The sequence below is a fragment of the Anser brachyrhynchus genome, assembly GCF_964034855.1.
Source record: "Anser brachyrhynchus genome assembly, chromosome: 15".
Classification (NCBI taxonomy): domain Eukaryota; kingdom Metazoa; phylum Chordata; class Aves; order Anseriformes; family Anatidae; genus Anser; species Anser brachyrhynchus.
This window is the reverse complement of record NC_137733.1, coordinates 6,141,632-6,157,175: the sequence shown is the minus strand read 5'-3', so window position 1 is coordinate 6,157,175 and position 15,544 is coordinate 6,141,632. Positions and strand designations below refer to the sequence as shown.

The 15,544-nt window shown below is 54.7% G+C and overlaps 2 protein-coding genes across 3 annotated transcripts; one reads left to right on the top strand and one right to left on the bottom strand.

Annotated features, from left to right (window-relative positions):
• Positions 1–37: 37 nt before the first annotated feature.
• Positions 38–11,811, top strand: DNAJA3 (DnaJ heat shock protein family (Hsp40) member A3). 2 transcript variants are annotated; one of them, XM_080556379.1, is made up of 12 exons: positions 38–730; positions 856–983; positions 1,116–1,199; positions 1,921–2,133; positions 3,189–3,341; positions 4,360–4,507; positions 5,302–5,366; positions 6,263–6,391; positions 6,831–6,946; positions 7,736–7,833; positions 9,975–10,091; positions 10,696–11,811. In XM_080556379.1, exons 1-11 carry the CDS (start codon positions 241–243, stop codon positions 10,076–10,078), a joined length of 1,728 nt encoding a protein of 575 aa, XP_080412505.1. In that variant the 5' UTR covers positions 38–240; the 3' UTR covers positions 10,079–10,091; positions 10,696–11,811. The 2 variants fall into 2 exon arrangements, with proteins under 2 accessions (XP_080412505.1, XP_080412506.1); XM_080556380.1 differs by lacking the exon at positions 9,975–10,091 and having other exon boundaries at positions 514–730.
• NMRAL1 (NmrA like redox sensor 1) lies at positions 11,474–15,510 on the bottom strand. Its single transcript, XM_080556404.1, has 5 exons — positions 15,383–15,510; positions 15,056–15,294; positions 14,056–14,305; positions 13,615–13,805; positions 11,474–12,817 (listed from the first exon to the last, which is right to left on the bottom strand). Exons 1-5 carry the CDS (start codon positions 15,420–15,422, stop codon positions 12,647–12,649), a joined length of 891 nt encoding a protein of 296 aa, XP_080412530.1. The 5' UTR covers positions 15,423–15,510; the 3' UTR covers positions 11,474–12,646.
• Between the last annotated feature and the right edge of the window lie 34 nt (positions 15,511–15,544).

Genomic DNA, 15,544 nt, shown 5'->3' with positions numbered 1-15,544 from the left:
CCCCACCCCCCCCACCCCGAGGCAGCTCCAAGGGCCGCGGGTTCGAGGCCCGCCGAGGCTCCGCCGCCCGCGGTCCGGGTGCTGCGTACCGGCACCCGGCCCGCGGGCGCGCGGCGAGCCCCGGGACGGGCCCTGCCGCCCCGGTGTCTCGCTAGGGCTGTGGGCAGCTGTGTGTGTGTGTGTGCTGCGCTCCCCGCTGACGGGGCTCGGCGGCAGCGGCCCCGGTGACGGAGGCGGGAGATGGGCGCTGGGCAGGAATCGGGAACAGCTCCTGCCCTCACCGCGGGCTCTGCGGGAGCGCGGCCACCTCCGCGAGAGGAACCTGCGCCTCAGCCCGCTGCCCGCGCCCCGCCCGGGCGGCAGGAGACCGGCCACGGCCCCGGGGTGCCCGGGAGGGCGGTCCCGAGCCCCGCAGCGCGAACCCCCCGCCCCTCACCGCCCCCCCGCCACTGCGCACGCGCGGCACCGCGCTCCCCCCCCCCCCCCCCCGCCGCCGTGACGCACGCGCAGCGCCGCGCGCGGGCCAAGATGGCGGCCGGGAGCGCCGCGCGCTGGCTGGGGGCCGCCGCCGGTGCCGCGCGGGGCTGCGCGGCGGGGCCGGGGCCGGGCCGGGGCCGGGGCCGGGGGGCGCTGCGGCTGCCGCTGGTGTGGCTGCTCCGCGGGCTCGGCCCCGCGCCGGGACCCGCCGCACGCCGCCCCTCGCTGCTGTGCGCCGGGCCGTGGGCCGCGGGTGAGCGGGGAGCGGGGTTGGGCGGCGGCGGCGGGGCCCGAGGGGGGCTCGGGGGCTGAGGGGCGCCCGCTGCCCGCCCGGCGCCCCCTCACCGCCCCCTCACCGCCCCTCTCCTCCTCCCGCAGGGCCGAGCCGCGTCCCGGCCGCCTCCTTCCACAGCAGCGCGGCGGCCCGCGCCAAGGAGGACTACTACCAGGTGCTGGGGGTGCCGCGCTCCGCCAGCCAGAAGGAGATCAAGAAGGCCTACTACCAGGCACGGCCCCGCCGCCCCCCCGGGGCGTCCCCCCGAGGGGCTCCGTCCCCCAGGGCGCAGGCACCGAGCTTCGCCTGCCGCCTGCGAGATTGGTCTTGTCTGTCTCTAACGCTTGGGTTTTTTCTCGTTTAGCTGGCGAAGAAATACCATCCCGACACAAATAAGGACGACCCCAAAGCTAAGGAGAAGTTCGCGCAGCTGGCAGAAGCCTATGAGGTAACGTGCGGGGTTTTATTGCCGTGAGAGGGAAGAGAGGTGGGAACAGCTCTTGGAGTAGACGGAGTGGAAATACTGCGTCTTCTTGTGTTTGTTGTAAAAGCACAGCTGCTTTTTGACGTCTTGTGCTTCAGGTGTGAGTGCAGCTGCCCTAGAGGTGTCTACAGCGAGTTATTTAGCGCAGATTTCTGTTTTACCTGATCGTATTTTGGGCTCATTGCATTTTTGGCTCTTAGCAATGAGGGACTGGCACAGTTGGGAAAGGTGGTTTCTGCGGTGGAGTTCGCGCGTAGGTGAAATAAACAAACAAACAAACCTGTCAGCAGTTACCAGCTTTCTGAGACAAAGGTACGTTCCACTGTGCTTCAGCTCCGTTTCTGCTCTCCACCTTGTGTTGTGCTGGCTTGCACTCTGGCAGGTTTCAGATTTCCTCCAGCACTCGTACCACCAACTTTCATTCAACATACAAGCAATGAAATATACAACATAAGTTCTTCCTGCTTGTTATGAACCAGTAAGACCTTGTCGTCTTGCTAATGACAAGCTTTTCGATAATTTGTATGATCGCGAAGGCTGGGACGCGCTTCCTGAGGACATGAAGGTCTGAGCAAGCGCCGTCTGGTGACAAACAGCCCTGAGTTCCCCTGGGGGGGCTGCCCAGGACAGCCAGGCTGCTCGGGGCCTGGTCGGTGTCCTGATGGCATCGTTCTTTGCCTCCAAGGTATTAAGCGACGAAGTGAAGCGGAAGCAGTACGACGCGTATGGGACAGCTAGTTTTGATCCTGGCGCAACGGGTGCTGGTGCCGGTGCTGGGCGCCAGTACTGGAGCAGCGGTCCATCGATTGATCCGGAGGAGCTTTTCAGGAAAATCTTTGGCGAGTTTTCGGGGTCCCCTTTCGGCGATTTCCAGAACGTCTTCGACCAGCCGCAGGAGGTAACGAGATGCGCGCGTTTCCTGGGTGTGTGAAGCTGCAAAGCTGGAGCGGGGCAGCAGGCTGTCAGATCGCTGCCAGAGCGAGGTTAAGCAAAGCGTTTGCTCTGGGAACGTCAGCACGTGAGCGTCCTGCTGTGTGTGGGGGGGTATTTTTAGTAAGCCGTGCGGATACCCTCTCCACGCCTCCAGACCGAGCATTTTTTTGTGGACTTCAGCTCCTTCTCCTGGTGTTTACTGACCCGGTTAGTGCTGCCAAACAATTTCCATCTTTGTATAGGCAACTTTTCTGCTTTAAGTTGCTTTGCATGTGTCTGCTTCGTGCTGTAATGACAAAAACCACAGAATACCTTTTAACTATAAAACGAGCCTTCCAGCATTGGATTTGACTGCTTAATTGGCTTTATTTTGCAACTTAATTGGCTTAACTTTGCAGTGGAGCCCATAATAACGCAAAAAATATTTCTTGTTCTTTGCGCTGCAGCTAAATGCTCTTTAAGTCTTGACAGCCTTGATTCACGCGACGCCCTCGGAGATGTGTGGCGTTCAGTGCTTCTAGCTGGGAACGGCCTTCCTGGTACAAACAGAACTTCCTCTTTTGTGGAGTCACCTTTTCTGCTGAATTCCCTTGCTGAGTAAAGAGTTTATTCAGGAAGAGCAAATGCTTTCTTTGGGAGCAAAAGCCTCCGCCCATACCTGTTGATGTATTTCTGTTCAGTAAAACCTTTGGAAATACTAAAGGTCTTTCCTGAGAGCAGAAAAACACATGACTTGCGTTTATACTTGTCTTTTCTCTTTTAAAATCTCCTTTCTGTTACACAATGGTATAATCATCGTTCCTGTAATGTTTGCCATCCTTTTTATTTATATGAGACAGGCTGTTGCTTCCCAAATTGAGGCAGAACATTTCCGAACGAGTTGTGCATCCATCTGTTTCTTTCCCCCTCTGTTACCCGGACGTATTTAAGCACAGTTTGATATTTGGCAAAACCAATTCCAGTTTGCTTAAGACCCCACCACACATCGGTTGTGGACTGACGTCAGTGTTTCCCGTGCAGTACATCATGGAACTGACCTTCACCCAAGCTGCAAAAGGTGTGAACAAGGAGATTGTGGTGAACATCAATGACTCCTGCGAGCGGTGTGGTGGGAAAGGGAACGAGCCTGGTACCAAAGTACAGCACTGCCACTACTGCAACGGCACCGGCATGGTGAGTGCTTAAAGCGCAGCAGAACCTGCCTCTCTTCCTTACTGGGGCAAGTCAGCCCCTTCCACGCTGAAGAATTCTCACTACACTCATCGGCTTATCTTGGGTGAAATCAGGTTAATGTGGACTTGATGTTAATCTGCGCTAGGAGTTTTTTTTTTTTTTCTAAGTTAAAGGCATGTTCTATCCAGCTAAAGCAGTAGCCTTCAGGACGAGGTCAGTTTGGTATCGTGACCAGTAATATTTACCCTTCAGGTAAATACCGTTATTTACCTGATGTAACAATTCTGACATTACTTGGGCATACTTTGAATTGAGGGCTGGAGGGTGGAGCAAGGATAGCTTAAGGATAGTCATGAAATGAGAAGATGTATGCTGCTGACAGTAAGTAAAGAAGTTAGTAAAGAAATAATTTGAAATAATGGGCTTTTGATTTTCCATGCATCAAAATGGAAACTGGCGATCAGTCTGTGGCCAGAATAGCTTGCTGTGCGGAACGGGCACAGTTGGCCAGAGGACAAGGCGAGCCTTTCCCACTGTCTCCTCGTGTGACGGGTTGGTCCATAGTTTAGTCTCCGTAACCTTTTCCTGGATACAGCAATAATTCTTGCAAGTAGATTGTCCTTGGGCTCCTCAAGATACAGTTGTTTGTAACGCCACGTGAAAGAGCACTGCGAGGAGTCTTGTTCTTTTGCGTTATATCCTAGAGATGAAAAGTGTTGTCTCCCTTCCCCAGGCCAGCAGACGCTTGCTCATAGTCGTGATGGTTTTCAGTGGAAATCAGCATATGGTAATGGAAGCTGAATCTGATCCAGCTTCTCACAAGCAGCATCCTCTTTGGATTTCCGAGCCTGTTTTCTGCTCCACCCCTTGTTAAAAGATAACGCTGCCCTCAACTGTCCTGTCAGGCTGTATGTGCGATTAGAAGGTCTCAAGTCTGCTGGGCCAGTCACTGTGAAAAGTGGGGTGAAAAGTACCACCTCGGTACTAAATATTTGTATGATTGTGTTTTCTTCACCAGGAAACGATAAATACGGGCCCCTTTGTAATGCGATCTACGTGCCGACGGTGTGGCGGTCGTGGTTCCATCATCACAACCCCGTGTTTAGTGTGTCGAGGAAGGGGGCAAACCAAACAGAAGAAGACAGTGGTGGTTCCGGTGCCAGCTGGTCAGTGTTGTGTTTGTGCACTGCCGTCTGTTAAAGGGACTGTAGTCATTTATTTCTGCTGGGCTAACAGCAAGGCACTTGCCTTTAAAGCGTGGCTGTTCCCTGCCAGGTACAGAAGTCAGGGCAATGTAAAGAAGTTTTGCTGCAGATAATTTAATCTTAAGAACAAAGCAGATCAATAGCTTGGTAATTGAAAGCATTAGTAATGAGAGAAACTTCCTGGCCGTGCGTTTGTACCTGGCAGATAAAAATATTTGCTTTGCCCTTTTTGAGATGAAGTTTTGTTTCTTGCATGGATCCTTCTTGGCAGTGTTTGAAGAGTGACACTTTCAAAAGATTTTAACTAGATTTTTTCATTTGTCCTTGGTGAAGCAGGTGGAGAGGGTGGGAGTCTTGAAAGCCTTAGCTTAGCTCAGAAAAGTTTGCTGATTGCTTCCCTCACCAAAGAGGGTAAAACAAGCAGTGGGACTGAAGATGCTGCTTTGAGACCGCCCTGGGTAACCAGCGTGTAATTTTCCTGTAGCTTGTAGAGGCTGCCCAGTGTTCCTTAGGCTGATGCGTTTCTCAGGAGAACTCTGTAGGGACTGAGCCTGCGTAGGGGTGCTGCTCTGCTCGGCGGGCAGCGATCACCTCTGGGGTACCAGTGTGTGCTGGACCTCTGCCCTTTGGCTGCGGTCCTGGGCTCGTGGCGAGGGGCTCGCTGTGCCTCTGGTAGGTCTTGTGCTTCCGCTCGTGGTGTGCGGGTGCTGATAACGTGATAACATTCCCCCTTTTTTTCTCTCTCCTGATTGCAGGTGTTGAGGACGGGCAGACAGTTCGGATGCCCGTGGGGAAGAAGGAAATTTTCATTACATTCAGGGTACGTATCGTTACAGCGTAAGCTCTTTTCCATTATTAAGTTGGTTGCTTGTTCCCTTCACAACTGCCTGGGAAGTCCGACAAAATGGGGAACAGGAGGAGGAAGAGCAAGTGATCCTTCTAAACAGCTGAGGTAACGTGATCCGTGTGAACTTTCTGAGATAGCAGAAGATCTGCATTGTAACAAGTCGAGTCTGCTCATGAAGAATTGTGCTGCTAGTTCTGGGGTGAGGCCTTTGTGGTAGTGTGTATCAAAACACCGAGCAGGTTCTTGGTGCCTTTAGAATTTGACTTGGAGACTTGAAGGAGGTGTCTGCTTGCAGCGGTGGGAGGGCTGGAGGAATGCACGGGAGGCTGGCTGGTCAAGTACCCTTTTGCAGATTTGCATTAAGTGCTGCTTTGCACATTCTTTGTAGCTGGGGCCCTCTTCTCCCGTAGGTATCCTGTTATATGTGGCTCTGTCAGGGAGAAAACTCTTTTTTTCAGTACCTTGGTGGTGCAGGATTTAATTCTCTTCCAGCTTGTGAGGCCACCGCAAAGGTTCCTGCTTCCCTCTTCAGGCTTTCCTTTTTTTGGGGTACTGGACAAGACAGCATTGTCTTTGTCTCTGCAGAATCGTACTGACACTGATGAATTAACAAACAGGATTAGAGGAGGGAGCTGCTGAGATAAGCAGCAGACATCCCCCTAAGCCTCTGGCTAGTTACAGTTATGTCAAGAGCTGTGATTTTCTAAAAGACTGAACGTTAACCTAGACTTGTTAGCCACACGGTTTGTGGGTGGTAAAGGGTCTGGCTGCAGCTTTCTGGTGCTTTCTGCTGAGACCTTTCAAAGCAGTTTACCGTGATAACTTTGTATTGTTCCGCTCACTACTTTTTGGAACTGCCTGCCTTTTAGGTTCAAAAAAGTTCCGTGTTCAGAAGAAATGGAGCAGATATCCATTCAGACCTCCTTATTTCAGTAGCACAAGCTGTTCTGGGAGGTACAGCCAGATGTCAAGGCTTGTACGAGACAATCAATATCACGGTAGGTACCGTTACGTGGAAGAGCTCGGGCGTAATTCAGTGTGGGACATCAGAGCCCCACTTTGCTGCAGAGATGGTGCAAATTGTCTCGGTCCCCCAGTATCAAGTGTCAGACTTCTTCAGGACTGAGTGTCAGGTATCTTGCGACCTGCTTGGGCCCACCTCCTTTCCAGATCACTGTGTGGGGACAGGGACAGGAGCGGCTGGGTGGATTGCTGCACAAATCCCTTCCGAAGTCTGGTGAACCCTGCTAGGTTCTTTACAAGCTTTGCCATCGTTGTTGACTTAGCCTCTGAACGTGTTCAGATGCGTGAACCTACCAGATCTCTCCCATCTTATTTTGAAGCCTGCTGGAGCAATAATTGATTACAAACATGCAACACAATTACCGTGTAAATGCATACGGTGGAATAACAAACGTGTCCCCTGTGTGTTCACAGATACCCCCTGGTATTCAGCCAGACCAGAGAATTCGAATGAGTGGGAAAGGCATTCCCAAGGTTAATAGTTATGGCTACGGAGACCACTACATTCACATAAAGATAAAAGTTCCTCAGTAAGTAACACAAGTTTCTGGGAAATCTTGAGCTTTTTGCAAAAAAAATAAAGATGTTCAGAAAGATTTTGTGAAAATTTCTTACTGCTTTATCAAGATCTGTTTTGAATTTTCCTTGGACGGTTAGAGTCATTTCTCTGCCTTTTTTTTTTTTTCCTAGTGTGAGGTAGACAGGTAGACTTTTGGACTTCTGTTGTGGTTTTTGTTTGTTTGCTTGCTTTTTTTGAGAATACAGTTTGGCAACACAGCTGTAAAAATCCTAAACCCTAGAAATATATAAATAGTCATGCACCTGGATTTCTGCCACTTCTCGTCTGGAACCCAGTTACGTAAATTCAGTGTTCTGGCTTACAACATGTCTGTGCTCTTATACCTGCAGCTTAAAGTAACAGGTCCTTGGCAGTTGCTTTTCAGGCTGCCTCACCACCCTCTGCTCCTGTGGTGAAGCAAACTTTTTAGTTTGCATTGCTGCACGCAGCAAGGGAGTTCATTTCCTGAGGCCTCCCCCCACAGGTGTTTGTTCTGTTGCAGCTCCAGATGTTTCTCTCAGCACTTGAAAAGGTTTTGCTTTTTCTCTACAGTTTGGTGAAATGTAGTGGGTCGTCTCTCTCCTCTTCCACTGGGGCTGGCTCTTTATAGATTGATCACAGGGATTCTCAGGGAATGCCAGATGTATTAATCTTGTGCTTCCAGTAGCTGCCTCTTGTGTGTGCTGCCAGAGGAGGTTAAGGAAGCCTGGCGATGTCTCTAAAGGCAGCTGTAACCAACACCTCTGTCTTTGACCTGCAGGAGGCTGACGGATCGCCAGAGAGCCTTAATGATGAGCTATGCCGAGGACGAGACAGATGTGGACGGCACAGTGAACGGAGTCACAAATACAGCATCAGGTGGGCTGGGGGAATTAGTGCTCCTTCCTCGGGGAGGTGGTGTGGGAGAGCACAATGCTTCCCGGGGGCTCAGGGGGGACAGCGGAAGGTGAGCCAAGGCGACTGTCGGACGGCGTGTCAGCACAACCTGCCGTGTTACTTTGAAATTAGTTTTAGTGAGATATTAATGGGCTGTGGCATAAAGCCTCTTCCCAGGGAGCATTGCTCTGGTAGTCACTGGGCAAAATCTGTGTGTGAACAAAGAGCAGGTACTGTGATACTCCAGGTCCTGACAAGTTCTGGTGAGTCTCGCTGTGGTGACGAATGCCTCCTGCTGCCGGCTTTTACCCCTGGGCCAGAGGTAACTCGTCATGGTAGCAGAGGTGGAAAAAGTGAATGTGCTTCAGGCCAGCTCTCTGCGTGAGCTAATCCGTCCTCAGCGCTTGCTTCTGGCTGCAGTGGGGACGTTTCCCTTTGAAAGCTGCAGGGGAGTACTGCTGTCAAGGTTACTCTGAGCCATAGTTGGTGCACATGGGGAAGCCTTGGCTAGAAAGGTTTGTTGGTGCTGGGTGTTGGCTCCAGTCAGCAGAGAGCATCCAGCGTGATGGAAGGCGTGAAGTCAGCTGGGAGCTTTGTAAAGCTGCTTTTTCAGTTCCAGATTAAAACCTTGGATCCAGCAGTTGTGTTTTAAGTGTCAGTGGTGAGGTATCCTGCAGCAGTAGCAGCTGCAGACAAAATATATGCAGAACAGTAAGGCAAGACAAAAATTTTGTCTTTTCTGCTAGCAAAACAGTGCTTTCTTTACTCACACTGGAACAATGAGCTTCTTAATGCCTGTTAGATTGTGGTTTATTTCTGGTTGAAACCAAAAAGGGCATTTTTGACTGTGTACAGCTAGGCAAAGGTAAGCTTTTCAAAGCTGCTATATGGTTGTGGGAATTGAGGTCCTCTCTACCTCAGATGCCAAAGCCTACGATATTGGAAGTTCAGGATATTGGAAGGTGGAATCTGCCATATACTTACCGGTGTTATGTTTTATAGTGCTTTGATGATACAGAAGTGAATGGGATTGTCTTTTCCGCTTCAGGTAACATTAAAGATGCATCTTGGAGGGAAAGGCAGAGATATCTTAAATGCAATTAAGCAACAAGGTGGATTAAAACCAAAGCCAGTAGCTTGCAGTATTGAGACAGGCTGCTGCTGAAAAGCCTGTCCTTGCTCTGGGAGGCAGAAAGTACCCTGAGTGGATGGAGGCACGTTCTGCTGCAGGCCTCAGTGTTTCATGGCATTGCATCAGTCTGGGCTCGGGTGTCGGCTGCGGGAGGACGGGGAGGACTGGACTTTGTGCCCTCTGTGTCCCAAGAAAGGCTGGGGAGGATTTGGGGTTTTGTTACTGATGGTTAGGCTGCAGAAAAAAACAGAGTAGCAAAGAGGTTTCCTTTGTTTTTGCTGTAGCCACTTCTCAGAAGGACAAAAAACTTCTCAGGACTTTTTTATATAGGAAAACTTTGCCAGCTGCTGCCAGTAAGATTCCTTATCTGGACACTTGTTCTGAAATATCTGTAGCCTTTTTCATTCTAGCCTGAGTTCAGTTTCTCCTTGATACTGTTTGTCTGAGCATTGCATGAGAATTACTTACAGCAGGCTCCTGCTGTGGTTTCGCACTCCTTTGCCCTAAACGTGACGCAGACGGTGAAACATGGGCAGACAGATTTTTCCAGGGACCACTAGCGTAGCTTACTCTTCTGTAGGGTGAAGTCAAGAACTTGCTTTCAGTGGCAGACTCTTGCTTCCAAGCGCTTGTGTTCTAAGTATGTCAGGCCTCTGCCCCGGTTGTGTGGAGCACAGGAATTCCCTTGGCAGCTGGAGGGCTGAGGAGAAGGGAAAGGACCGCCGCTACCTGGGCTGATCTCCTTCTGTTCCCCTTCTGGGGTCCAGGCTCCCCGGCGCTTTCAGAGAGCGGCCCTGGTACCGTGGCTCGCTGCCTGCTGCAGCCCCTCATGGAGAGATACTCAAGGGTGCTGGTGAAACCAGCTGACCCGACCGTTCCCAGTCTAAAATAACCCTCTCCCTTTGTCAGGGGCGCTGGCTGCTGGTGGGAGACGTAGCTGGGGCAGCCTGAGGAATGTATCTGACTGCAGCCCTTTGCTGTTTGTGTCCAGGTGGCAGGGCCACGGCTAGAGCTGACGCAGGCGAGGATAGGCCTGAGGCTGAGGAGAACAAGGAGGGATTCCTTTCCAAACTTAAGAAAATGTTTAGCTCCTGATACCCCATCCGAGGTAGGAAGCCTCTTATGTTTTGTTGTTGCCTTTCCCCCGCACCGAGCAGAACTTGCCCTTCTTGGGAGGTGGAAGAAGCGAAAGCAGCGCATTGCTTCTCACTTAGCCTCAGGCCTTCCAGCCACCGATGTGACCAGCCCTAGCTGTCCCCTGCGACCTGGAGCAAAAAGCCAGGGCCCCAGTTGCATTGTTGCTGCACCAGAAAAGGAAACGCTGGAGACAGCTTCAGGGAGGTTGGTGGCCTCCCCTGCAGCTCCGCTTCCTGGGAGTACTTGTCCCCTCGGGGACTGTCCCTCCTCCAAGCACTGAGGGCGTTCCTGTGAGCTGGCAAAGCTGGGGCCGGGCAGTTCTGCTGCCGCTGGGAGGTGCAGGAGGGGCCCGCAGAGCCTCTGGTGCTGGTCGTGGGCTGACAGCAGCCCACTTGGAAACGCCCCCTTGGATTCCAGGGGCTCAGCTTCAAACTCGTCCGCTCCCTTGTGGCTGACAAAGCGTGACCACAGGTCAGGTGGGGACTTGCTCGTGCTCCAAAGCGGGCTGGAGGGGCTGCGCACCTCAATCTGGTGCATTCGGGAAAAATTACACATTTTGCTTGCTTCAATTGCAGGGAAACGTTCTACTGGAAACTAAGAGCCAGCAGCAGCAGATCATCTTAGCAGTCGGGGATGAATCCTTCTGGCAGCAGGCTCTGTGGAGCGAAGGATGTCAGTCAGCAGCACAGCGAGAATCCCAGCTGGAGGCCACAAAGCACTGAGGCACCAACCCTCATCACGATACAGTAGCAACCCAGCGTCCCAGGAAATGGTAACAATGGAAAATGCCAGCTTTGTGGTAACGTGGGTGTCTCCTGAGGTTGTTCCACTGTCCGTACTGCTGCTAGAAGCTTATTTGTTTTTGTTTTTTAAAAAAAAAGTTGAAAAATTACTTAGAATCCAAACCAGTGGAAATGTGAAAATAAAGAATTGTCCTCCCAGCACAGAGTGGAGCAGTCTGCTGTATGGAGCCCGAGATGGCTGCTGTTCACTCAGGTGCCCCTCTGAATGCTAGACGTGCGTGGTGAACTTGGCACTGCTTATCTTCTCCTAGGAGACTCAGTGTGTCCGTGGCTTTTAAGCCTGTCTTCACAACAGACAGTCTCCTGCGCCCTTCTAGCCGCCCTGCATCGCGCTCGCAGCAGGATGTCTCCCCTTCACTGGGACTTGTCAGAGCCCAGCTGCCCCGGCTTCCTCAGCAGCCTTGGGGTTTCTTAGTCCTGCTGATTTCCTGCACGAAGCGCAGCGACGGGATCTGCGCTTTGCCTCAGGTTTCCTCCCCCTCCTCAATCAACTGAAGTCACTACGGAGATGCTGTTGCTTCTAAGCCGGTACAAATTTATCACCAAGCCCTTTGCCAGTTTGGACAAATTTATTGTTAGTGCAACACCCACAGCATAAATGATTGTTCAGAGTCCTTGTTCTACGTGTGTGAGAATACAAGTGAAGTGGATCAGTCCTTCCAGGAGGAGCTGAGCTCTTGCAGTATTTTCATGGTTACTGTTGCCCGCTGTTAGCTATGCCGTGCAGGTACCGTCAGCCCACAAACTAATCGACCAGCTAAACAAGAACATGTCGCAGTCCTGCCCTTCTTAATTAGCTGAAAAAAGCACGCGTTGCCTCCTGATTAAATTGCCTGTAAAGTGATTCTGTATCCATGTAAATAAGATTGATAAAGATATTTAACACGTGCTGCGCCTCGCTGCCTTGTCTGCTCTTCCCCCATCCCGCCTCTGTGGGTTTGTCGTTGCTCCCTTCCCCACCCCAGGGACGGGCAAGGAACGAAGGTCGGCTCTGGGCTGGGGGCACAGGGCTAGGTAACGGAGTCGTGCCCACACCTGACTTCAAGCACAAAGACAGCCCAGAGCTGTGGCCCAGAGCTCACCCAAACAGTACCGTCAGGGGAGGGTGAGGGAAAAAGCTTTTTAAACAAGTCTTAAATTGTTAAAGACAATTAATTGTCTTAAAAGACAATTGTGAAAGTTATACTCAGCCACTGAGGGCAGTGTTGGAAATCAGCCCTGTGAGCCCAAAGGCCAGGCTGCAGGTGCCGGGAGCTGTCTGGCTTGAGGAATGGAGCTCTCACCCCTTGGGGCTGTCTCCGCAGACACGCAGCCAGGCCTGCCGCCCTGCCTGTGATGCCTGAACGTGGGCTAAGGAGAAACCCCAGCCTGCCCCGGCGCTGCTTTGGGGCGCTGCTGCGGGTACCTGGCGTGGGCACGGCGCTACTGGGACCTGAGTGCCCAACGTTGTGCAGTGTGCTCGGAGCTGCCTAGGGAAGCGTGTGGTCCCAAGAAACCAATCCCAAGAAACCAATCCCACAGATGTGAAAACACCCAGAATTACTAAACACCTCCCTAAAGACGGTGTGCAGAGCAGTTACAGCCCAGTCGGCACGCTGCTCCTGCACGTGCTCCTGGAGGTCAGCCACCCCCAGGCACGAGCAGAAAGCTGCGTGGCTCACGGCCTCGGCCAGGTCCTGCTACCTGCTGCAAAAGCTCGGGTGGAAGATGAGAGAAGGAAAGGTCAGAAAGCAGCTCTGTTGTCTGCCAGCCACTGATGGAAGGTGCGGGCCTTGGGGTTGAGTTTCATCGTCAGCTCCACGTTGCGGTCTGGCCTCAGGGCATAGAAACGGAACATCGCAGCCAGCTCCTTCGCCCCCGGGAAGCCAAGTCTCTCATACTCCTCTGGTGAGATCTGCAGAGAGAATCGAGGAAAAGCACCATCTTCACAGGGCAGAGGGTGCTAGGGCATCTCTCTTACACCATGCAGGGAGGCCGAAGAGGGCTGCATTATAGCAGCCTGCTGCATTAATTTCCACGGGTGAGGAAGGATCTGCTGCTCAGCGAGTCTATTGGGTAGGGTCCACCAGTTGTCCCCCCCCCCCCAGCCCACCCCTCCTCCAGTGTGAGGAGGGTGTGCGTAGGGGGCCATCACACAGCAGATGCTCAGGAGCTTGTTCTGCATCCGTCCCGAGGCAGCTGCCTCCCAGATCCACAGCCACGTGGCAGGGCAGTGCCACTGAGCGCCCTGCGGTCCTGTCTGGCAGGGACAGCCCAGGCTGCTCGGGGCCAGCCCCCAGCCAGGCTTAGGCTCAGACACGCCACGCGCACGCCCCAGCAGACGAGGCCCAGGGCAGCCAGCAGGAGCCTTTCCCTGCCCCTAGGCACAGCCATGGCTGAGGGGCTCTGGAAACACCTGGGGGGGTCTGGGAGAGCTCTGGGGCAGCCCAAGCAGCCTGGGCTGCCACCAGGTACCACAGGAGCTGCTGTCCCTGCCTGAAGCAAGGTGTGGGGCACTGCTGCTGTGCTGTGCTGGAGGCCTGGGAAGAAAAACTCTGCTTGCCTATCCCTGGCAGAGGAGAAGCTACAGCGAGCATCAGAGGTGCTTTGTTCTCAGAGCAGAGCTGCTGCAGCCCCTGCCTGTTGTCCCAGACAGGACCCAGCTTCCCACCTACCTCAACAGCATCCAACGCACCAAGGGGTGCTTCCTACCTTGGAGGCTTCCACGGTCTTGCCCGTCTGCTGGGAGAAGGCAGCGGCGTACTCTGCCACGGTGAGCTTGCCAGTGCTGAGCCCGATCACGCGGCCTATGTACTCCTCCGGGGACTTCAGCACGCTGAGCACAACGGGCCCCAAGTCCTCCACTGCCATCCCATCCATGGGGGTGTCCCCCATGGGCAGCGCTGTAGGGGACAGAGCGATCCCGGTCAGAGCGCAGCCCTGCGCGAGAGCCCAGCTCCCCGGATGCAAAGCTGCAGTTTTTGGCACCCTGCCTCTGAACGTGAGGTGTGGAAAAGCCAGGATCTTTTGAGCCTCTATGTTCTGAACTGCGGAGAAGCCCGCAGAGGGGATGGTTCCTCCAGCCCAGGGAGTTTGCACTGAGCAGACAAGAAGCTGGGAGAGCGAGCTGCAGAGCAAGAGGCTCCATCTTACCCAGGACAAACCCATCTCCTTGTGGCGCCTTCTCAGGTTTGAAGCAAGAAAGAAAATTCTCAAAGTAGCACGGCATTCGGATAACTGTGGTGGGAACGCCGATGGCCTGGAAGTACTCCTCCACCATGCCTTTGCCATCAAAGTGGGGCACCTCTAGGCAGCCTCCTGTCAGCTTCTTGACGTTCTCCAGGCCACTGTACACCACGTGGCGCAAACCCAGGCGCTTCGACAGATCAGCGAGCCGCTTCCCCTGCGTGAAGAGTGACACCGGCCACGAAGAGAAGCATGGCTCCCATGGGACACGCAAGCTTTCATCCCCACACACCCCTTCCCCTTCGTTCCACTGGGCGGGCAGGCAGCATCCAACACACCAGGGGACACGCTCCACACACCTCATGCTCTGAGCCCTCAGCCGGACCGGGGCTGAGCAGACCCAGCAGTGTGTGCTGGCCAGGTGGAGCAGTCCTCCGCTTGTACATCCTACTTTAAGGGGTCACAAACCCTCCAGCTCCTCCGCCGAGTGCACAAACCCCAACCCTAAGCACCCTCCAGGGATCTGCCCTAGCAGATCTTACCTTTTGAAGCCATCAGCCTCCCCTAGGATGAGCTCCTCTCGCTGGGGAAGACCCTGGGATTTCTGATGCTGTAACACGTTTTGGCCCCAGAGCTGCGCGTGCAGCGGAGCGCAGGCAGCCACAGCCCTGGCTCCCTCCCAGGGAGGCTCTGCGGGGCGGTCTGCCCACCCCTGTGCTCTGAGTGCCCTCCACCGCCCCGAGTCTCAGGGCATCTCAGCGTGTGACAAGGTGGGCGCGGGGAACGAGTTCTGGCTTTGCAAGAACCGGGACCCGATCCATTTGCAAAGCCCGGTGACCGCTGCGGACCAGAGGCCGGAGCCAGCGGGGCTGGCGAGGCTGCAGGAAGAGCTCCGCGAGCAGCCGCGCCCCGCTGCCACACGGCCGCACCTCCGCCAGGCGCCGGGCCCGCGACGGCAAGGCGCTACCTGCTCCACTTCCCTCTCCCGGCTGCAGTGATTCCAGAAGTCGGTGACCACGAAGGCTCCGTAGGCGCCCGCCAAGGCCGGCTCCAGCGTCCGCCCGTCGTCCAGGTCCGCCGCCACCACGCGGGCTCCCAGCTGCCTCAGCTGCGCGGCCGCCGCGCTGCCGGGGCTCCGCGTCACGGCGCGGACCTCCCCGCTGCCCTCGGCCAGCAGGGCCCGGACCACCGAGCCGCCCTGAGCCCCTGCGGCGGGAGGCGACGCGGGGCCGTGAGCCGGGGGCCGCCGGGCCGAGCCCCCCCAGCCCCCGGCCCGCCCCGGGCCCTCGCTCACCGGTGGCCCCGAACACGACGACCGGGCCCCGGCCCGCCATGGCCTCGCCTCACGCACCTCGGCTGCGCTCGGCTCCCCTCGGCTGCGCTCGGCTCCGCCCGGCGGCTGCCTTCGGCTCTGCTCGGCTCTGCTCGGCTGTCTTCGGCTCCGCTCGGCTCTGCT

Coding starts and splice junctions, on each gene's coding strand:
- NMRAL1 (XM_080556404.1), bottom strand. CDS start 15,422: ATGGCGGGCCGGGGCCCGGTCGTCGTGTTCGGGGCCACCG. Junction 14,306..15,055: donor GGGAGAGGGAAGTGGAGCAG/GTAGCGCCTTGC, acceptor CTCTTCACGCAG/GGGAAGCGGCTCGCTGATCT. Junction 13,806..14,055: donor AGGAGATGGGTTTGTCCTGG/GTAAGATGGAGC, acceptor TGTCCCCTACAG/CGCTGCCCATGGGGGACACC.
- DNAJA3 (XM_080556379.1), top strand. CDS start 241: ATGGGCGCTGGGCAGGAATCGGGAACAGCTCCTGCCCTCACCGCGGGC. Junction 731..855: donor CGCCGGGCCGTGGGCCGCGG/GTGAGCGGGGAG, acceptor CTCCTCCCGCAG/GGCCGAGCCGCGTCCCGGCC. Junction 7,834..9,974: donor AGTCACAAATACAGCATCAG/GTGGGCTGGGGG, acceptor GTTTGTGTCCAG/GTGGCAGGGCCACGGCTAGA.